This window comes from Ceratotherium simum, chromosome 20, assembly GCF_057802395.1.
Source record: "Ceratotherium simum simum isolate JZ-2026a chromosome 20, ASM5780239v1, whole genome shotgun sequence".
Classification (NCBI taxonomy): domain Eukaryota; kingdom Metazoa; phylum Chordata; class Mammalia; order Perissodactyla; family Rhinocerotidae; genus Ceratotherium; species Ceratotherium simum.
The window spans coordinates 25,831,241-25,855,169 of record NC_141919.1 but is presented as its reverse complement, the minus strand read 5'-3'; the positions used below and the strand labels follow the sequence as shown (position 1 = coordinate 25,855,169).

The 23,929-nt window shown below is 40.5% G+C and overlaps 1 protein-coding gene across 1 annotated transcript in view; it reads right to left on the bottom strand.

Annotated features, from left to right (window-relative positions):
• SLC1A1 (solute carrier family 1 member 1) overlaps positions 1 to 23,929 on the bottom strand; it is a 71,279-nt gene that overhangs the window by 21,639 nt on the left and 25,711 nt on the right. The window contains exons 2-3 of the mRNA XM_004440661.3: positions 16,912 to 17,052; positions 763 to 855 (exon numbers count right to left, since the gene is read on the bottom strand). Coding sequence (XP_004440718.1) covers positions 763 to 855; positions 16,912 to 17,052 — 234 coding nt within the window. The remainder of the gene's footprint in view (positions 1 to 762; positions 856 to 16,911; positions 17,053 to 23,929) is intronic.

Sequence of the window (23,929 nt, the reverse complement as noted above, 5' to 3'; positions counted from 1 at the left end):
GCCTCCCTCAGGACACTCGTGAGGAGATGTGGCTTTGGTTTAGGGCAGGGTTCAGGCCCTCCTAGATTCCCTGGTATAATACCACTAAAACCTCACCACATCCTCACCACCTCTTATCAATTCATTAAAGCAAAGCTGCAAGGGTCACGCTGGCTGCAATATCTAAGTACATTCTCTTCCTCTCTTCCTACTCTGGGAGTCCTTCTTAAAATGTCAGGCTAGGTCACAAAGGATGGACCACACTTTCTTCAGAAAAGAATGCCCAAAGTACAAAAGCAGCTATATTCCCTAATTAGAACTTTCTTCCTTTTTCAAATGGGATTTATACTTGGCAAGACTCTATTAGCTGATAGCTCTTGGTACTATGTGAAATTTGAAATGCACTGAAATGCTATCTTTCTGGAAATACTTTGTAATTATACTCAACTCCACTATTATAGACTAATTATTCAGTTTAAGGATTATATAAGCTCTTGGCTTCACTTCCTTCTACCCAATGATCCTGATAAGGCATAGAACTGTCACTCTTTTCTGTTTCTTACTGGAGACATTAATAAGTAGTACCATGGCTAAAATTCAGTCAGTACCATATTTTCTTCAAATAAAAGGTACTATGTAGACTTTAAGCCAAAAACCTTCATGGTAGTTTGACAATACTACTTTCAGATTAAAAAAAAAAATGTGCATTTGAAAAAGCCCAACTACTTTTAAACAAAAAGTCACAATTAAACAGAGGAATAAGGATTCCGAAATAAATTTTACCTAGAATTGCAGCAAGGACAGTGGTACAGAAATAATAGACGATGGCACGCAGACCAATTTTTCCAGATAAATTGGAATCCAGTGCAGCAACACCTGAGAGGGAGAAGTCAAATTACATTATTTTTAAAAGACTGATTTCCAGGACCGGTGGTGATTCAGTTCTTAAGGTGTGAAATAAAGAGCTGAGAGCTGTTCTCTGCATCTGCTGGCCTTGTCTCCCACATTTTGTTTGGATGAGATGCAATGGACAAAAGAAGCACTTCAAAATTCCAAACACAGAATTAAGAGATGGAAGCCTAGTGAGGCACAAGTTCCCCTAGCTAACCCGCATGGCCAGTGGGTGCCATGCCTTTGGCTTCTTGGGGGTGGTCATGAGACACAGTCAGGATGAGTTCCTCTTCTGCATTTACTCTAAAAACTTTATAAAAATTTGTATGTTACATCCCTCAACAGCTGATAACCCCTCTTGGAATTCAGTATCAGGGAAAAGTCTATTTTGAAGAATTGAGATAGTTCTTTCATCACATAATGAACATCGTATAAATCATGATTGTTTCCCTTTCTGCCTTTTCTGGCAGGAAGGTCAGTCTCAACTAAAAAGATAACTTTTACATGTGATTATAAAAGTAATATATGTTCATTATAGTTATCTGAAACAGAGAAAAAATATGAAGATGAAAACAAATATCACTTTATTTCATCAGCCATAGCTAATATTCTGGTGAATTTTCTTCCAATATTTTTTTCTCAATTTTTTGTAAACATAGCTGAGGTAATTTTATAGTTTTTAATCCTCTCTCTTCTTAATATTGTATTATAAACATTTTTTCTTATTGTTACGAATTCACTCTGAGGATAATTTTAATGGCTACAATAATCTTCTGTCATGTGGCTGTACCATAATGTACTTAATCATCTACTTATTGCTGGATCTTTAGATAATCTCAGGGCCAAATTCAATAATAAATCACAGTAATTTCATTATCCATCCTGGCTAGCATATTTCCTTCTTCTTTTCATGATTTTCAAATTGCTTCTATGTTAACAGCCTTATTGTGTATGGCTTTGATTGTGAGGCATCTTAAAATTTTTGTTTTAGGTAGGATATAAATAAAATTCCCAATTTTTAAATTTACAATTTAGGAGACTTATGGCCACATTGTTAGATCTAGTTTCAAATGGTCTTTCGCTGCCGATAAAATGATTGAATGTTGCCTGGGCATGAAAGGTTGTCTAGAATGCTAAGGATAGCTGTAGGGGTAGAAGTCATATACCCCTCCTTGCTAGAAACCCTTGCTTGTATAAATGGAGTCAAATGATCCGGCTCTCTAACTGGACTGCTTCTTTGTGGGACATGGGGCAAGTTGAGAGGCAACCAAAACATTTTCAGCAAGCCGTCATGAGGCGGTTTCAGACTCTACCCTGCCCAGTTTCCAAAAGGAGAATCACATTGAGAGTCAAATGATCCTTACAGAAAACAACTTTTTGAGTCTTCAACACACGTGCCATTTGCAAAGCCTAAAGTACAAGGTAGCAGGGAAAATAAAGAGGTCGTCATGAGGCAACACCAAGGAAAAGGTAGTAAACTGGTAGGCTATCAGCAAGCACAAGTAGCTTTTATATTCACTCCTCACACTATAAAAGGCCTATCCATTTTTTTTAAGTGACTGGGGGATTATGCTCCTCAGATATAATTGTATATATCTGATGTACAGGAAAAGTCTGTAAGGAAGCTATCATCATTATGATGACAGAAACAGTCATTTCTCACTCTAAACACGTCATTCCTCCGACTGTTGATTGCTCCTGTGGAAGTTAATATTTTGAGAGAAGGGGCTCTGGCCTCTTTAGCAGCCACTCCAGGATGTTGTTAAGGGCCCATTCACCAACCTCTGGGGCAAGACTGTGCAATTACCACATGATGGGCATACTGCAACAGTCACATCTTAGAATAACCTTGATGATAGAATCTCTTCTCTTTCTTTTAGAAAAATGCAGTTTGGTGTGCTGAGAAGACTTTCTTTTCCTGATGGTAAGACAATTAAAAATAATAAGTCTGCAAGAAACAGTGGTAACAACAACAATAAAATCAAGAGACACTGAAGGCCACAAATCAGAAACGAATGAACTATGTCATATTTAGTTCAGTTTCTTAAAAAAAAGAGCAAACAACAATGCAAATATGTAAGTTTGCTACGTATATTATATGATTATAAAATGTATCTATTCCATTTTAGAGCTCTGTACATTATTTTGATGAACAATTAAAATAATTATTTATAACAATAATGGTAGGTTAAAAAAAAGAACCAAGAAAATCACCAATTTAACAGAACTCCAAGTAATCTGTATAAGCACTTGTAACTCTGACTCAATAGAGGATGTATTTTCAGATATGTTGTTCTTCGGTAGACGTTCAATTTAAGCAGCTCCCAGCCCCTAAGGTGCTGACAAGTGACAGGTTCACAGGGTGGCTGCAGAACTGTTCTCTGGTATGTGTTTTATGCCCTCTCAGGATTTTCTTCCAGCAGTGAAACAAATTAAATCTATGTGGGTAATTGTTTCCAGCACATGTTAATATGTCTTAATTTGTCTTAATGATTTGGCCATGGGCTGGTGCCTCTGCTTCTATTCCAGGACCCAGCTGGCAATTAAAGGCTTCATAATAATGAGATTCTTGGTGGAAATATCTTAAACAAATACATCCCCAAAGCAGTCAGCCAGCTACTCTCTCCTGGAGTAAAGCAACTATCTTATAGTTAAAGTCATGCCCCCTTATCCACAGGAAATACCTTCCAAGACCCCCAGTGGATGCCTGAAACCGCAGATAGTAACAAACCCTATATATACTATCTTTTTTCCTCTACATACATACATATGATAAAGTTTAATTTATAAATTAGGCACAGTAAGAGACACAACAATAACTAATAATAAAATAGAACAATTATAACAATGTACTGTAATAAAAGTTACTGTAGATCTTAGCAACCTCAGCATACGATTCTTTTCTTTCCTTATTGTCATGAACTTTCACATTTTTACTTAATGGAAGCACTTTGCAGCTTCTCTTTGGCATATCCAAATTGCCAGCATCACTACTCTCATGCTTTGGGCCACTATCAAGTAAAATAAGGGTTACTTGAACACAAGTGCTGCAATACTACGACAGTCGATCTGATAACCAAGATGGCTACTAAGTGACTAATGGGCGGGTAGTGTACACAGTGTGGATATGCTGGACAAAGGGATGATTCACATCCCAGGCCGAATGGCGCGAGATTTCATCACGCTACTCAGAATGGCGTGCAATTTAAAACTTATAAATTGTTTATTTCTGGAATTTTCCGTTTAATATTTTTGGCCCTCGGGTAACTGAAACTGCAGAAAGTGAAACCATGGATAACGCGGGAATTACTGTACTTTTAGAAAGAGCTTTCTTCCCCATTCCTCAAATCTACCTCAATCCTACAATTCTGGATATATCAGAAATGTATTCAAATCCACAAGTGTACTTCTCTACATCTCCAGAATTACCCCTCTACCTCTCCAGTCATCACTGATCAGGGGGAGGGCTGGTCCTCAAATCCAGGCTCTTGGCTGATTTATAATAAGTTGTTGAGGATGGGGTGGGGACCACTGTAGAGGGAGGGAACTTATGCAGGGAAATAGCCTCATCTTTGGAAACCTCTAACGTAGGAACATTACTGAACTTAATATAAATATAAAATGCCTGTCTGGATGGTCTAAACATCCACTTGCCAATAATAATGAGGATGATAATTATAATAAAAATTATGATAATGATGACAATAGACACTGTGTATTGAGCAACGACTGCATGTTAAGTGCATCATCTCCCTGACTTCTCACTATGACCCTATGAGGTAGGCACTATTATCCCCATTTTACAGAGGAGAAAGCTGTAGCTCAGAAAGGCAAAGTAGTATGCCGAGACCCTACACTGGTGAGTGATGGAGCTGGGATACATAGCTACATGTAGCTTGTGGCTACTGCAATGGCCAGCACAAACAGAGAACATCTCAATCATCACAGGAAACTCTATTGGGCAGTGCTGGTCTAGGATTTTGTAGCACATGGATAGAGGCAGAACGACATAGTGGTTAAGAATACGGGGCCGGCCTGGTGGCTTAGCGGTTAAGTGTGCACGCTCCGCTACTGGCGGCCCAGGTTCAGATCCCGGGTGCGCACCGACGCACTGCTTCTCTGGCCATGCTGAGGCTGCGTCCCACATACAGCAACTAGAAGGATGTGCAACTATGACGTGCAACTATCTACTGGGGGGCTTTGGGGAAGAAAAAAAGAAGGAGGAGGATTGGCAATGGATGTTAGCTCAGAGCTGGTCTTCCTCAGCAAAAAGAGGAGGATTTGCACAGATGTTAGCTCTGGGCTGATCTTCCTCACAAAAAAAAAAAAAAAAGAATACGGCCCCCATCCCTTACTGGGGGGAGGTCAGATGGCACACCCACCTTAGTCCCAAACAGGTGAAACATCATCTTGCTTGTACTGGGGTTTTATTCTCAATAGCCACCTGGATTCTCTGCTTTCAGGCCATGCCTCATGTCTGGCAAGGTCCAGACGACTGCCTCTCTTTACAGTCCCACCCCCAGAACTCATTTCTTCTGGGAGCTGATACCTGTCCTCTGGGAACTGACAAATGAGAGGGGACTGTGCATTACAAAGCAGGTGCAACAGGATCTGCATAGAAATCAAAGATAAGTGTTTAAAAGTGTTTATAGCAATTGGACAGTAATTTTACATCTGTTAAATGTAATAAAAAGTAGGGCAGGCATTTTGTATGTCTTCGTTCTTTATATCTTTTTTTAGTAATTCATTTTTATTATAGCTTACAAAGATTATTGATCTGTGATTGGAAATTTTAAAAACTGGATCTTTCCCAACCAGTTTAAAAACTGGATGCTTTGCAAAGCACTGGTGCAGAGGACAGGTACCATGGGCTTGCAGAGGAGCCAGAATTGTCACCAGGCTGAGGTGACCAGAAGTAACTTGCAGCAGGTAGCACCTGAATTGGCCAGGACAAGATGAGCAGGATTCTGACAAAGATTCTTTGCTTGACCACACTTTAGTCAGGCTCCTGAACCTTCTCCTAGGCCCATCTGTGCACTTCCTGCAAAATCCAGTTTTAGTAAGAACCCTGCTAAGGGAGTTTAACCAGAACCCCCTACCCTTGATATCTGATCACCCCAGATATCTGATCAGGTTCCTCATCTTCCACAATCCCCCAGGTGATGTCTGATCACCCTTGCCTGCCTTCAGCCAGAATACTGTTAGCTTGGTTTAGCCAGAATCCCCCTTCCTCCTGATGTTTCCTCTTAGTCATTTTCCATCCTCTGACCCACACCCTGCTCCTTGGCTATCAATTCCTACTTGCCCATGCTGTATTCAGAGTTGAGCCCAATGTCTCTTCTCCACTGCAAAATCCCATTGCAGTGGTCCCTACAGGTATCTCAATGATCCCGAATAAAGTCTGCTTTACCATCTTTTACCACTGCCATTGATTGTTGATTTTCCTTTTGCACGTCCAGTTACCAGTGAGCCCAGAATTGTCCTTTAAAACCAGGCACAATTTGGGGCTGGGGTGTGGCCTAGAAACAAGGATACAATCCAAGGTTGTCCTCAGAAGTTGGGGCACCTGCTAGCTCTTTATTTTAAGAAACCACGCTTGCTTTTTCACCACGGGAGGCGGCTCTGATGAGCTGGGGTACTGGCTCCTGGCCAAAGCAGTAATAGTCTATTAGAACTTTTTATAAAAACACTACAAAGGAAGCAGTTGCCATGCGCTAAACAATAGCATGTTTTAAAAATAAACACCGAGGGCAAAAGACTCCTCTGAGAGCTCTACGATTAAGCTACCACCCACTGGAGAACAAAGTTTTCGCGACAATCTCTCTCTACCTTGCCATTAACGTGTCAGAATTAACTCCGTTATTGGAAGTTTTTTTGGTCTGGCATCTGATGGTGCTTCACAACTGTGAATGGACACAACATCCAAGAAACTCACTGTTGCAAAGGAGTTAAAACCCTCTTATTCGATGAATCCTGTCTCTCTGTCAGCATGGAGAGAAACAAACATGGCCTTTGAAGGGGACACACTGGGCTCAAATCCCAGCCTTCTCCTCCCAGACTCAGTTTCCCCATCTATAAAATGGTAGGGTTTTCTTTGTTTGTTTTTGCTGAGGAAGATTTGCCCTGAGCTAACATCTGTTGCCAATCTTCCTCTTTGCTTTTCCTTTTTTGTGGCCACTGACAGATGAGTGGTGTGGGTCTGTGCCTGGGAACCAAACCCAGGCTGCCGAAGTGGAGCACGCCGAACTTAACCACTACGCTACCAGGGCTGGCCCTAAAATGGAGGTTTTAATGTCTCTATCTCCTAAAGGGTAATTGTGAGGAGCAAAGTGAACAACAGAGTGTACGGTTGTTGTGAGGATTAGAAATAATATCTGTAACACGCCTAGTACAGTGCCCAGAACTTAATTTGTACTATAGCCTCCATTATTATTGAATGAAATGATCAATAGGAAGTGGTACTGAGCAAATGGAAGACACTTAACAAGTGTTAACTCATTCATTCCCTCACTCCTTCCATAATCCTGTATTCCTTCATCACATTGTCACTACAGAGATCTTTTGAAAACTTAAATCAGGCCATTTCGCATGAGGGTATAAAACACTGAGGATAAAACAGACAGTCCTTACCCCGTCCTTACCTGGGCTAACGAGACCCTGCAGGGAGGGTGCCTGCCTGTTTCCAGCCCCAACTGCGCCACCTCCCCGTGGTGTCGCCCTCCTCCTGCTGCTCTTCCAGAACAGACGGAAATTCCTCCCACTTCAAGGCTTTTGCACAGGCTCTTCCCTCTGCTGGACTGATTTTCCCTACCTTTCATTTGGCTACTTTTAAGTCCTTTCCTCAGAGTCCTTCCCTAAGTCTCCAGGCTGAATCAGGCTCCCCTGGTTTCCTCACTTGGCATTCTGTTCATAACAGGTTTCACAATTTTTATCAATGGGCTCAGCATTTAATCTTTATCTCTAGATTGTAAGCTCAAGGGCAGGAGACCTAGATATCTGCCTGTTCACCAACATACACCCAGTGCCGAGCGCATAGGAGGAGCTTGATAAACATGTGTTGACTGAATGAATAACCTACTTATGTATGGCTGCCTGCTCCAGACCCTTCTTCCCAGGCTCTGGTCCCCAGGCAGTAGAATGTTCCAGAATGGAACTCGAGACTCTGCATCAGTCCAGGTGCTACCCTTCTGATCTGTGTGATCTTGGGAAAGCAGCTAATCTCTCTTCAACCTCCTGTTTTCTCATCTCTAAAGATGAAGATAAGGTCCCACCCACTTTACAACTTCATTGGGTTGCTATGAAGATTAAATAAACAAGATCATTTCCCAGGAAGACAAGGCTGGATAGGATCTCACTTTGTTAATCCAGGGCACAGGGAAATCTCTGCAGTCTGGATAAATACCCCTGGGATATTAAAAGGGAAGAGAAAAGGCAGAGGGAGTATGCAAAACATATTTCTGTGCACACTTCACCTATGACATCTGTTTTTCTTAGAGACATTAATACAAAGAATTTCCTTAAAATAGGTTATATCACTCCCCAGACTATTCTGTGAAGTTAACAAAATAAACTGGTCCTCAGACAGAACCAACCGAAGGCTCTCACTTTGTAGCCTCTGTCAGCCGGTCCACATTTGATGTTCAAAACACGTGTCAAGAAGCAGTGGGCTGGTCTCCTAGTTCTTCAGCAGTCCGGGAGCTGGGTTTTTTCTATTTTTTTTTTTTTTTTAATACCATGGATTGTGGTGGTATTTGTAGTTTGGACCAATTTTTCAGAAGACCCCAGGAGCTTTCATAGGAGGCTTATTGTTCAATAAGAGCATTCAACACACCTCAGAGGATCTGAGGAACTCCGCCATTCTCTTCAAAGTCCGTGCTGTGACATCAGGATAGCTAACAGCTCAGTGAAACTTCCCTGGTTTTCTACCACGACCTAATTATTATTGAGCTCTTTCTTTGCTTCTCCTTATCCTGTAAAATTAGTAGCTTAGGCTTCTGGGTAGAAGCTACTTGTATGCTGGTGAACTTTATCAACTAGTGGCAGAGTAAGTCTTTTTATATTGTTTTCATTTCCAGAATGAATGCATGGTGTGCACTCGCAAATGTATGGCTCAATTCTAATACTGGCCCTGTAGTTTCTGATGCCAATTCAGGGACTTGCTAGAAACTTCTGACACTATCAGACAAAAAAAAGTAAATAAAAAAATTATATAACACTTTAAATGCACCATGACATAGTACTAATACTTCCCTATTTTACAGTTGGTGACAACTTAAGTAACTTGTTCAAGTTTTCACAGCTAGTAAATGGCAGAGCCAAGATTCCAACCTGGGCAGTCTGGTTCCTTAGTCTGCACGCTTAGCCACTAGACTCTCCTGCCCCTCCATAATTGATACTGCCAAGCTTTTTTGCTTGACCACACTTTAGTCAGGCTCCTGAACCTTCTCCTAGGCCCATCTATGCAGTTCCTGGTAAAATATAGTTTTAGCAAGAACTCTGCTAAGTCAGTTGAACCAGAACTCCCAACCTTTGACATCTGATCACTCTTGATATCTAATCAGGTTTCTCATCCTCCACCGTCTCCCAGGTGATGTCTGACCACCCTGGTCTGTCTTCAGCAAGAATCCTGTTAGCTCGTTTTAGCCAGAATTCCCCCTTCCCCCTGATGTTTTCCTCTTAGTCATTTTCCATCCACTGATCCCACTACCCTGCTTTTTGGCTATCAGTTCCCACTTACTCATGCTGTATTCCTTCAGAGTGGAGCCCAATCTCTCTCCCCCACTGCAAAATCCATTGCAGTGTCCCTACACCTATTGTGACGGTCCTGAAGAAAGTTTGCCTTACTGTCCTTATAACTATCATTGAATTTTTTTTTTCTTTAACAATACTTCCCCACCTGAAGCTTGCTCAGGCCGTCCTTGTGTAGAGAATGGCACAGGTGGGAGCCACCACTGTAACTTGCTTCCCCATGCCTACAGGCCCAAGTCCAGACCCCTTAGGAAGGCACACAAACCCATGAAGTCACATGCTCACCCCTCCATTCCCATCCCTTCTCCCCATGTTTCCAGCATTCCAGTCAATGTCCTCACAAGCTGCCATGCCATCTGCTATTTTCTTCTGCCTGGAATGCCTGCCCCCTTCATCTGATTCTTTTCTTCAACACTCCACCCCAATGTCCCCTCTGCTGTCCTTATTCCCACTTATCACACAGCACTGTAACGTACTCTCTCTTTCTTGCTGGAATAGAACTTATCTTTATATCTTGTGTGCCTAGCATGGAGCCTGGGACATCAATGATGGAATGAATGAATGGTCTCCCAGGTCCATGCATTCAACACATAGGAGGTTCCTTAGAATCCCTACATGGTTTCTCACTCCTTTTTTTCAGAAACAAAATCAGGTTAACTGATAGTTGAACAGAGCTGTGAACCAGTCTAGCACTGGTGTAGGCAGAAGGAAAGCTTATGCATGGTTGATCCTCTGGGCATCAGAGAGATGGAAGCAGGCATATTTATCTCTTGCCGCTTTTCATCTTATTATGGTGGCAAGTGGTAAGTTCACTGTGGGAACTCCATTCCTTATACACTATGTGTCCCTTCCTTCTTAGGAGAAAAGGCATTGTAGACATCAAGTTAATATTAATAAGTCCTCTGGCTGCAATAGCTATGTTCTAACTCAACACAAAATTTCTTGATTATCTTAGGGAAATGTTTAATTCACATGTACAAAGTTGCTTAGGCCATCTTATTTTCTTGGTTCCCCAACAAGGCTGGGGAAAGGACAGGAGGCACTTAAAATGCAGGAAGAGCCCAGTGGTTCCAGATGTTGCAAATGAAGCAAGAATTTCATTGTCAGTCTGTATAGTCTTAGGCTACAAACTTATCTTTCCCAGAGTGGAGTTTTAAGTTTATAATCCACCTTGAAATGGCAATTTTCACAGAGAGGGAACTGTATCAAAACCTATCAATGTTTCAGCAAAAGCATGCATACTTTCCCCCATAGCTGAAGTTGACATTAATGCTCTTAGTGACCTAATAGCAAGCTGTACAACCAAGTAATATATGCATCTTCAACTCTTCTACCTTCTTGCAAACACGAGGACTCATGGATCTGGCTAGCAGAAGACCTGGGATCCATGACCAGGTGGGTGGCAGGAACCTCACCCTCTCATAGGTGGTTTTCTGTTTGTCTGTTTTTACACAACTGGGGTTAATTAATGTTTGTTGAATTAAACTGAACCCTGTTTCAGGGAGGCACATGGCACAGTCTTTTCTACTGGAGGATGTGGGATGGTATCCAGGTACACAGCTGCTTATGAGTAAATGAATACATAGTCTTAAAAAACTGCCTTTCCCAGCCCAAAGGATCTAAGTGTGTCATCCTTGCAAAGCCTGAATTTAACAATAGGGGTCTCCAAAAACTCTGACTGACTTCACTTATCCTGCCCCATCCTCCATTCTTCAGTGTCTCTTCAGGGCATTTATATTCATTGCTTGGTGTGAGTAGTATTTGCTTGGTATGTTGGTTTCTTTTGTCACAGAGATTCCACCTCAATTAGATTGTATCTTGAGAGTTCGAATCTAGTCTTGTCTTTCACCTTGGCAGGGGTCAGTTGCCAGATGGCCTCCTGACTTTTGTAAATACATGTTTTATTGGCACACAGCCACACCCAAGACATATTATCTATGGCTGCACTTCTGTGACAACCAGTTGGGTAGTTGGACAGAGACCACATGGCTCAAAAAGCCTAAAATATTCACTATCCGGTCCTTTACAAGAATAGCTTGCAGACCCCTGCTTGAAAGGAAACCAACTCACATATGTATTTTACATCTGGCTGTTGTTTAATAAATACCGTTTATAGCTAAGCCTTTATAAAGCTTTAAATTCTTTTTCTTGGTTAAAAAGTAGTGGAAAGCTTCTCTCCTCAGAGTTGAGATCAAGCCCTGAAAATTTTGAAATCTTGATGTAGCAGCTAGAGCGACAACTATTTAAAAGTCTGGAGCAATTATTTTTTAATCTTGTAAGGGTGGAGTCTTAAATTCATCTTTAGAGAAGCTTCCCACAAATGTAAATCCAATACCCAATCTGTGCTTTGTGGACACTGGAAAGTCACTGATAAACAGAATATAAGTGTTTTCTACCAAAGTCTTATGTTTAGTAACATGACTTGTCCAGGAGGTGGAATCAGTACTAGGACCCAGGGACTCAGTGGCTTCGGGTGGAGGGAAAGGAGGGAGCTTTCTTGCCTTGGTATAAACTTGGAATGCACTGAGCTGTAAAATGGTGTTGCTTCTTGAGGAGCCAGTATTTATAGGAAATCCAAAATAAGATGCTACAGGACTGGAATAAGATGACCACCTTGCTCTGGAGAAGGAACTGTGCACAGGAACTGGCATCGACTTGGCACAGCCCAACCTAGACAGACCCTAAGTCCTTCAAGTTGGGTGGGTATGCCACAAACCAGCATAATGGTATCCGTTCTACTGTGAGTCTCCTGATGGGGCCCACAAAGGCAAGACCATCCCCTTGTGGCTGTGAGGGGGGTTTCCTCTGAAGCGGATATTCCACAATGGTGATCATCCCAGGAAGAGGTTGCTTCTGGGCCAGGACAGGAAGACCTGTGTGATGGCGAAAGTTTTCCTTTTTAGAACCTAGTATTGGTTGGTGGCATATGGGGTGCGACAATGCTTGGAACATCTTCCTATGGATGCATAAGTTGACCCTAGCCTCCTGGAGGTGGGCCGACAGCTAAGCAGAGGTGCACTCTTCTTAAGGGACCCTGGGGCTCTTGGAAGAACTCCTTTGGGGAGCAGCTGGATGTCACCGTTGATGCTTCACCTGCTCTCATCCCCTGGCCTTTCATAAAGGTTTGTCCTAAGTAGCAGCCTAGTCTTGGCTGTGCTATGGAGAATTAAGTTCTTGCTCTTACTTTAGGATGCAGCAGCAAAGTGGGGAGCTCCTCAGGATCAGATGGGTGTCCGTAGCCAAAGGAGACACGAGGGGAGGCAACTATGCCCGGTGGAGCACTTCTGGCCCAGGCAATGGTGGCAAAGAGGCTGGAGTGGAAGAGATGGGGCCTCATCCTGAGCACAACTAAGATAGTATCCTCAAAAGATGCTCAGGGAACCTCTGGGAGCAGGAGTGGCGGTGCTGTTCCATTCCTGTGCTGGTCATAGGAGGCTCAAGTCATCAAAACTTGGGTATTAAAGAAAATGTGACCTGAATTTAAACTCACTGGCTGGTGATACCTGGACCAGGATTTTCCACAGCCACAATTCTCAGGCATGTTTGGTAAGTCATTCCTCCTGCTAGTTCCCTAGTGTTCTGATATAAATACAGCTTACAAACCTAAATGTCACAGGGCCCAAGCACAGATATTCCACGGCATGGCATGAGTGTGTCCCTCAGGAGATAAATTACAGGTGGGATTCTGTCTGTTAGTGCCTACATCGCCTGTCTCTGGAAATGCCTTGAGATTATATCTACTGTGCCTTCTCTCTTTTTTCCTGTTTGAAAGCAAATTCCAGACATCATGTCATTTCATTCCTACATAATTCCATACGCATCTTAAAAAAAAAAGGATATTTTCTTATATAACTATATGTCATTATCACTTCTAAAAATATTATCAACAATTTCTTGATACCATCTAACAGCCAGTCTATATTCAAATTTCCCTAACACGACATCTTACCCTCATCATCACATGAAGAGGGATTCTTCCCATTAAAAAAGAATAACTATAAAGTAAGTATTTTTATGTCAGCAGAGGCTTTGATGGCAGACGTTTTTTTTTCCTACCTGCTAATTTTGCAAGAGAGTTTCTTTTACGCAGAAGCATAAATTATTAGTCTGGGGACTCAAATTTCGCTGTCTCTACCTCTAATTTGTGTATCCTTAGGGGACTCATTCAACTTTCTCAGCTTCCAATATGCTTCACCCTTTGGTCTAATAAATGTATAAAATAAGCTATAGATACACCGGATTATTAAGGCTTTTGAAACGTGAAAACTGCTCTTCCTGTGTATTTTCCATGGCCATCCTCCACTTTACCCTCTTGGCTCTGAGCTGGGTGGGGAGGCTGAGAACTACTGCAGGGTTTGGGGGAAGGACCACACAGCAGGGTAAAGGTGGCGCTGAGCTGCAGGGACAGGGAGCATAGCTGGGGAGGAGAGGAGCAGGGAAACTACCAGAGGCAAGGTCAGAGGAGCACAGAGCAGAATCTATCCCTTAAAATCAAAATCCATTCTTAAAAAAGAAAAGAAAAAACAAAACAAACAATCAAACAAAAATAACATGTGCTCCCCTTGTAAAGGTAAAGAAAGTGCAATGAATCGTGTGTTCTTACCATCCAGATCTAACCACTGTTAACATTTGATTTTGATCCCAACTTTTAAAAATGTATATAAATTTTAATAAAATTTGGGTAGTACACAACATCCTGTTGTGTACTTTGTTTCATCCTCCTACTGCAGACTGTATTAGGAACATTTCCACATGTCAATATGTATGTTTCCAAACCAAAGTTTTTAATAGTTGCATAGAATCCTAACTTACATTTAGATTGCTTGTAATTTATCACCATTATAAAAAAAGGTACCATGAACATCCTTGTACCTAAATATTTGAACATATCTCTGATTATTTCTTTATGATAAATTTGGGGAAGTAGAATTACTAAGTGGAAAGATCAGAACATGTCCCAAACTGCCCCCTCATAAAGTTTGTTCCAATTAATACAGTAACCAAAATGTATGAATGAGCCCATTTACCCACAACATTGCCAACACCAGTTTCATTACTTATTGCCTTTTAATCTGACAATTTAAAACACGAATATGGCTCCATTGTTCCCATCCTGCTTTGTTCATGTCCCCTGAATCTTTGACCATTTTATTGCTCCATGTCAAAAGAATGGGTAGTGGTTCTGCTCTCTCTAATTCCTGTTTAACTGCTGGGGGTTGGTAAAGGAAAAATGTAGAAATTTCCAGACCTGTGCTATAGCTTCAAAAAGCAGCTGGGCTATGTGAGTGGAATGCTGAGGGTTGCAAATTATTTCCCTAGATGATTTGCAAGGCTGAGCTAGCATCTAAAACAGCCAGACTACAAAAACCTCACTAGTTATTGACTGCCAAGTGCAGTACATATTTTCAAACATCCAATATTATACAACTAGTATATTCATTCCTGTATTTTTACCTTTTCCTCTAAAACCTGGTTTACTGCATGAGTTCTGGATTTGCTGCCTAATTTGGATCACCCTTCCATACCTTCCTCCATAGACAAAGATTTAAATAGTATCGCTCATCACTTGGTTTATGAACTTTGTGCACTTGCATGCAAAATACAGTATATATGTACAATTGTGAATATTTTTCTTGGGAGAGAGCCCAAAGCTTTCATCACGTTCTCAAAGGACCGTAAGAAAAGATTAAGAATTTTTGACTTTGAGAAAATTCTAAGGGGTTGTAATGGCAATGCCTACAGAGGCCAGCAGGTAATGTAAATGACTTAAGTGGATAAGGTATTAGGCAATAGGGAGTGGTGGGGACTGTGGTATCCTCAAATGCATTTGCTCCAACTAAACAGAGTAGCTGTCTTTCAGCTCCAGACCACTACTGGTGTGTGGGCACATGGATCCAGTGTTTCCTGATCTTAATATTTTTCAGAGGAAGCCAGAAATCTGGATGCTTACATGAAATCTTCCAAATTTTAAATGTTGATAATAATTTAAAGTTAAACAAATAAACAAACATTATACGGTAGAAACAACTGGTCTGCTGGTTTGGCCCTCAGGCTGCAGAGCCTAAAAGAAGCCAGGCATTTCTAAACATAATTAAATGCATAAATAAAAATAATTAAATGCTCTCTTTAGGTTTCTAATAAGCCAAGAACACCAACACCAGTTAAGAACAAGGCTCCCAAGGGATTCTAGTCTGATTGGAGTTTGACACTTGAAAAGTTCAATAGCCACATCTACAGCTCTTCAAGCAATGCAGATGCTGAATTGAGCAGATCCTGACACCCACCCTCCCTTTACCCAGCCAAGGTCCAGTACTCTATAGAGATGAGTCCCAGGTCACCTCAGTGGTAGTGGAGAAAAATGTTCTAGAAGAGCACAAGTCAAGACTCCTAATTACACAGTTACATACAACCCTGATTTTCAAGCCAACAACACCAGTGATTGTCATGCCACATTTTTACCTACTGCCAGAATTAAGATAAGAAACTTAATACAGGAAACTGTGGAATGCACCGGGAAGCTTACCATACCCAGACAAATGACATTTTTGTAAACCAAATTAATCTCTATCTACATAAGGGAGCTTGCTTTTTAAAGGGACCCTGTAATATAATGATCAATAAGGGGAAAATCATTTCCAAATATAACTGTCACAAGTTCAGATTTTAAAATAGTAGGCATTTAAAATATGGTGCAAATCTATAACTAAACCTTTCCCACAGTATATGGCTCTTGGTCTCCTGGGCAAATTTCCAGGGCAGGTATGTAGCAAGTTCTGAGTTCTGTGGAGGAATGGAAAGGGGTGAGGCAAGGGGACAGAGGGACCCTGAAGGAGCTGCTGAGAGGGTAGAGGGCAGGATGGCTGCAGTTGGGAAACAAATGAGTGTACTACTGAAAACATGATCCAAACTGACAACTACATTTCGCCTGAGGACACTGGCTGACATTTCAGTGACCAAATATGCCTTTTTTTCCCCTTCTGTGTCCTGGATAGAGTTTTATTTATAATATATTTGAAAATGGCGTCTTCCTTACCAGACAGCATATGGCTGGTCAAATGAAGATCCGAGCTGTGGTGGACAGTGCCAGAGGCAGAGCAATGCCACAAAGCAACGCCATTTTGTGAATGATGAAATATTTCCACTCAAGCAAACATATACTTTACAAGTGAGGAGGGAGTGTCTATATGCGTGTGATGCATCAAATGCATTTCGATTTTTTCCATAATTAGAAGAAAACAACTTAAGTGACGGCTCCTTAAATAATCACAAAGAACATCAGTTTTCTCAAGGTACCTGTAATCATGCTGGATATAATTAACGGCAAAATGATGAGTTTCAGCATCCTCATTAGAATTTCTCCAGGAAAAGCAAAGTAGAATTTCTCCAGATTAGAGAGTTTGCTGTATTCTCGAATCAAGACTCCCATGGCAATCCCTAAGAAAAACAAGAATTTGAATGAAGAAGAGAAGAAGATCATTGAGTTTGCCTGTATACATTTCTGTACACAGAAATACCCCCCAAACGCACATTTTAATGGCAAGAAGAACAGTTTAGATGATCTGCCATGAGTCTGTAAATTTTACACTTAAAAAATAAATCACATTTTAACGAGTCGAAAGTAAACATTATTCAGTAAAATCTGTAAAAAATATTCTTCATGTGAAAGCTTTTGTTTTCATTTCTTTTCTTCTCCTCAATTATATTGATAATGACAAAACATCAAAAAATACTGTGAGAAAGAAAAGAAATTCATCATCTTAGTCAACCCACTATAACTATACTGTTTTTATGCACCACCTTTATTCTTTGTCTACCTTAGATATTTTACATATTTTATAGTTTACATACCAGTTTTCATTTTTCTCATATTTTTATCATAAATATTCTATTCATGATAATTTTTTATGATAAATACTTTTCTCTGTTTATGCAACTTTTATAGTTTTAATAGCAACATAGAAGCTATTGGTTTGATATATTTGCCATATTGTTGAACAACTGTGTTCTTTAATGCTTTGCATTCTTTTCATTTATTTCTAGATAATGATGTGTTCAAGTTTGTCTGATCAAGAGGCTTTCTATGAAGTTTCTGATCCTGAGTACCTTGGACATTGAGGCTTATAATTTTGTAAGTGTAGGGAATCTTCAATATCAAGAAATGTTAGACATTCTCTGAAAGCTTGCCTTAACAAGATGTCTATATAAATTCCTTCACTTGTGATGATTTTGATAATTAAAAATCACAAATTTTAAATATTTCTTCTTTATTCTCTTCCAAATTGTCCTAATAACATCTAACTGCCCTACTCCAACCCCCTACCCCCACCCCTTTCCAAGCCTCTATTTTTTAACCAAGAAATAAAATGAGCCGGCATGACTCACACATCTTTTTGCCTTCATCAACCTCTGATGGATGACACGCTAATTGGAAGTGAAATGACTAAAGGTCAGGAAGAGTCAAGGAAGATATCACTGGACTTGCTAATTCATAAACTCAAATAAACAGTTGGTGAAAAGTTAGTGTTGTTTGGGCACAGTTAAGAACTCTAGGGCAATGAAAAGAGATGTGAATGATAATTAATACTAGAGTTTTCATTTAAATTCATGTGTACTTCTCATGTATAGTAGTAGACCAAATAGGTGAACCTCACAAGATACATTTCTGTAGTAACTTTATCATTAGCTTAATTTTATTTTCTTACATATTCTACGTTTGCCTTAATTCTTTATTTTGTGCATACATTACTGAATGTATTTCTGATCAGCCATTTTAAATTATTTTTGGAACAAACATATACACATAAAATTTCTTAAATCGTAGCTAAGACAAAAGAAAACTCTATTATCAATCCTATTTGATTCATATGTCAAAACCTAGCATTAGAGACTCTTGGATGGTAAGAACATCAAGGATCCAAAATACTGTAAGTGAATTTAAAAAGCATGTTGTGTTCACTTCCTACTTAATAAATTGCCTACGTTCAGCTGTTCTATATGGAACATACCTATATTATGCCGTAAGTATACTCTGTAATGCTCAGTGTTTAAAAAACAGACAGACATTCTCTCTCATACTGTTTAGGTTGCTTCAAGTAAATTTTTGGCTTGTATGTCAAAGAAAGCTCTGTATGTAAAAATAAAGGAGATGTGTCTGTGCTCAAAAACTAGCTACAAAAGCACTCTGTTGAGGAGCAAAAGAACCCCATGTGCTCCGATCTTAGGGTTTATATTACTAGCGATTAACTGTGCCTCTAATCATCTCCACCCCAAATGAATGCAGGGTGGTTAGAAAGAAACGTACTTGCTATTTTTCAGCCTTTAGCCAGATATGGGTTTTTATGGGAGAGATAAAAGAGTCACCACAAGGAGTCTTTGAAAGCAATCAAAGGTGACAAGCACCATGAAAAGGTTACTGTATTTAGTAATGAAAGCTTTTTATCAAGCTTGTTCTCGGACTATCACAAATTGTACTCCAATATTTCTTTTTTTTTGGAAAAGAAGAATATAAATACCAACTAAGACCTGGAAAAGCAGTTGGGAGATTCAGCCTGGGCTAGAGATGTCATCTTAGGACCCTCAAGTACAAGAAGTGGCTGGTGAATGACGTCAGCCAGGAGTCACACCTTGTAAATGGGTGTGCTTTATCTTGATCTCAAACAAGTTTGGAAAAATTAGATGCGGGATAAGAAAAATCACTGGAAGATTTTCCAGGTTCCAAGATGAGGTCAGGATTTCACAGGGCACAATCCTTCCCTACCCTTTTCCAGAGTCAGAACCTTGGACTGGATTAAGGAGCATGGAGAGTTCTCCAAAGCCAAAGGCTGCTGGGAATAAGTGCCCACCTCGGGGTGCATAGGTCAGGTCCACTCCCAGAAGCAGGGAAGATGAAGATCAAGAACCTCCCAGAATGGTACAGCTCTACGGAGGCTTCGGCAGGGCCAGCAAGGAAGCCCAAAGGTAAAATTGTTACCTAGACCTCTGTAGCTCCAGAAATTACCAGGAACTCATTCTCCCACTGCCTTCCCCCACACAGGCAAGAAGATCCCAAGCAAGTACTGAGGTAGCTTGGGAAGAACATGGTGTTAGAAAAGCAGGCTCCAGTTGTGGCTCCACCACTTATCAGGTGTGTAACTTGGGCCATAACTTTAATCTCTCCCATTGTCAAGTGGTGGGATCAGGGGTATGGGGCAAAAAGGTTGGATTAGTTGCCTTCAAAGGTCCCTTCTTATGCCCAAGATGCTATGATCATCTCTGAGCCTTGGTGTCCTCAACTTTAAAATGAGATCATATGATGAGCTCATTAGCTCCTAGAGAGCTGGCTGTGCTTTCTCCAGTTTTTATGCTAAATGTTAAGTATACTGGTAAAACAGGGAAGGGAGAAACTAGGGAGGAAAACAATTAAGACCTCAGCTAGAGATTTCTTCTTCTAGTTCATGTTCAAAATTTAAGCTTAAAAGAAGAGATGCACAAAATGTCACCTCTTCATGAGCCATGTTGTCTCAAACAACAACTGCCAGTCCAGTAGCCCTATCTTGGAGGTAATGAGGTGATTTTTTCCCCACTAAGTTTATAAAAAATTATTGTTCAAGAAATAATCCCGGTGGCCGGCCCGGTGGCACAGCGATTAAGTTCTCGTGCTCCACTTTGGCGGCCCAGGGTTCACAGGTTCAGATCCCAGGCATGGACCAACGCACCACTTGTCAAGCCATGCTGTGGTGGCGTCCCATATAAAGTAGAGGAAGATGGGCACGGATGTTAGCCCAGGGCCAATCTTCCTTAGCAACAAGAGGAGGATTGGGAACAGATGTTAGCTCAGGGCTAATCTTCCTCACACACACAAAAAAAAATTTGCCAAAAAACTCTATAATGATATAGTCATTAAAAATTACAAGAGATAATATACAAAAGACAATTCATTTGAAGTGTTTAGCATGGAATTTGACATATAGTATGTACTCAATAATTGTTACCCATTATATTATGATTAACTGCAGTAGAATATGGAAAAATGAAAACAATTTCACTTTGCATATATTTGAGTTGGTGAGATTGTGGATGAATTTTTGCACTTACTATTTCCAGTAGAGCTGTGATAATATTGCTTGCACAGTAAATACACTTTTTAAGAGTTTAAAAATAAAAGCTTTACAGACTCAGATGCATCTGTTTTTGAACCAAAGTTCATGTAAAGAGCATTGCTGGCGCTAATCAGCTCTAAAGAAAAAGATGACAAAAGAGGACAGATATATTTCAGTGGAAGGACAGGATAGAGAAACCATCCTCCCATCTATTCAGTGTATGCACATAGTCATTTGTTAATAACTCTGTTCATTCTATGCTTTTTATTTTCTGGTTATCAACATTCATCTTAAATTAGCTCCTGAAGAGCAAAAAGGCATATTGTTAATTTGCTTAACATAGCGCCCAGCATGATGGCATGGTTAGATAACTATTTCAGTGATAATTAAAATTATTTTTCTTTGCCAATAATTTTTTAAAATAATTTTATTTATTTATTTTTCCCCCCAAAGCCCCAGTAGATAGTTGTATGTCATAGCTGCACATCCTTCTAGTTGCTGTACATGGGACACGACCTCAGCATGGCCGGAGAAGCGGTGCGTCAGTGCATGCCCGGGATCTGAACCCGGGCTGCCAGCAGCGGAGCGCATGCACTCAACCGCTAAGCCACGGGGCCGGCCCAATAATTCTTATTTCATCAAGCCAAAATCAATCTGTGTACCAGAGAACTATTCTGGGGCTTTGATTAAAAACCACAGAAGATTTTAATCTCTTTTCTACAAATACCCTAAAACAGGAACAATGCTGTTTTCATAAATCTGAATCAAATGCAATTCAACTACTGTCTCCGGATTAATTTTTATAACTATAAAAAACACACATGCATAAGAACAAAGACTGGGTAGGACCTGGAAAATGGGGGAAAAAGGAGTGGATACATTGGTATAATTAATTATATGTGACTTTTTCCTTTTATTTTGATTTCCAGAATTATTTATTTTGTTTTTTGGGGGGGAGAGGGGGTCTAAAGAAGGCCAATCACAGATGCAGCTCAGCACAGTGGGGAGTCCGAGTGGGGTAAGGACTAACAAGGAAAAGTGGAAGTGGCAGCTGTGGGAAGATAGCTAGGTGGAGAAGGAAGGGGAGAAGGCTGAGGAAGACTCAAGAGTAAACACAAACAGATAACTATTTCAGGATTTCATGAAACTGTTTATAAGCCTGAGATCACTTCAAGGAAGCGCCAGTTGTTTCTCTTCATCTAGCAATGAAAGGAAGCTGCAGCCAGAACTAGGATGGCATCAACATCACATCAGGCCAAACCCAGAGAAGCCGTGAAAAGAAAGGGGAAGATTGTTCAGACAGACACAGACTGAATAACCATGTGAGGTGTGCAGCAACAGGGAGACTACAACCTGAATATATGCTTCTTAAACTTTGATGTGCATATGGATCACCCAGGGTTTTTGTTAAAAGGCAGATTCAGTCAGTGGGACCATGCTTTGAGTAGCAAAAAGGTAAATAAGCCTGGTAAGGGCATCCATAAGACCATGCCAGCAATGGTGATATCTATCTCGAAGAGCAGAAAGACTCTGCTGCCAGACTCAAGCCCCAGCACATGGAGGAAGGCCTCAGTCAACATGTGAGCAAGTAGAGCTGCTCCCTTTGTAAAGGCCCTGAACACATAACTGCCCTTGCCAACTCTTAGTCTCTCACTTAGCCATCTTCTTCAACTGCAGTTCCCCCTTCCCCACTCTGCCTCGGTTTTGGGGTCCAGAACTTCTACACGGTGTGCAGTGATAAAGTCACAGCTGAGCCTGAATGAGGAAAAACGGACTTCAGGGAGCCATTATAAAGCTTCCGACCAAGCCACCGCAAACAGGCAAACTCATCTTGACTAGAAGAAATAGGCTGTAATGATGGATGGGGAGGGGGAGGGGGCTCATCTGCCCCAGAATTTTTCTTTATGAGCAAAAGACAAAAAACCTAATTCTCAAGCAAAAACAATGTTTCCATCCCACCATGGACAAAAATGCCATAAACCCTCAAGCTTCTGCCACCACACGCACCCTCAGCCGCCAAAGCACCTTTTACTACAGTAGATGGTGACCCTGGCTTTCCTCAAGGTGGCAGGATGATTAATGCATGACCTCAATAGCAAAACCCTTGGCAAACAAAGTGCTTCCTTCTCACCCCAATCCTCATTTTTGAGTATAAATTCTGGTGACCTTCCAAATACTAACAGGTAAATATGAGATAGGGCCTGGTAGAGACCACCAATCTTCACAATATGGCAGCAAAATATAAATTTTCTTGAAAAATTTTGCTTTGCAATCGACTCAAGAAAGGCAGATATGCAAATCATACATCAACAATAAAAGGACAAACAACACAATTTTTAAAATTGGGCAAGGACCTGAATAGACATTTCTCCAAAGAAGATATACAATGGATGATAAGCACATGAAAGGATGTTCAACATCATTAATCATTAGAGAAATGTAAATCAAAACCACAAAGAGGTACCACTTCACACTATTAGGATAGCTATTCAAAAAAAAAAAAAAAAGCCAGAAAATAACGTGTGTTGGCAAGGATGTGGAGAAACTGGAACCCTTCTACATTGTTGGTGGGAATGTAAAATGGTGCAGCCTCTGTGGAAAACTGTTTGTCAGTCCTCAAGGTTAAACACAGAATTATCATATGATCCAACAATTCCACTCCTAGGTATATATACTCAAGGGAAATGAAAACATATCTTCACATAAAAACTTGTACACAAAATGTTCATAGCCATATTATTCATAATAGCCAAAAAGTGAAAAACAATAAACATCTATCAACTTATTGGATAAACAAAATATGATATATCCGTATAATGGAACATTATATTCAGCTACAAAAAAGAATGAAGCACTGATACATGCTACAGCATGGATGAACCTTGAAAACTTTATGCTCAGTTAAAGAAGCCAGGCACAAAAAGGCCACATATTACATGATTCTATTTATATGAATGTCCACAATAAGCAAATTCATAGAGACAGAAAGTAGAGTAGTGGTTGCCATAGAATGGGGGTAAGAGATTGGGACTGACTGCTAATGGTATAGGGTTTCTTTTTGGAGTGTGATTGGAAACGTTCTGAAATTAGATAGTGGTAATGGTTGCGCAACAAAGTGAATATACTAAAAACCACTACATTGAACACCTTAAAATGGTAAATTTTATGTTATGTGAGTTATATCTCAATTTAAAAAAAGCATACACATACTATCAAATAAACTAAATTGATTT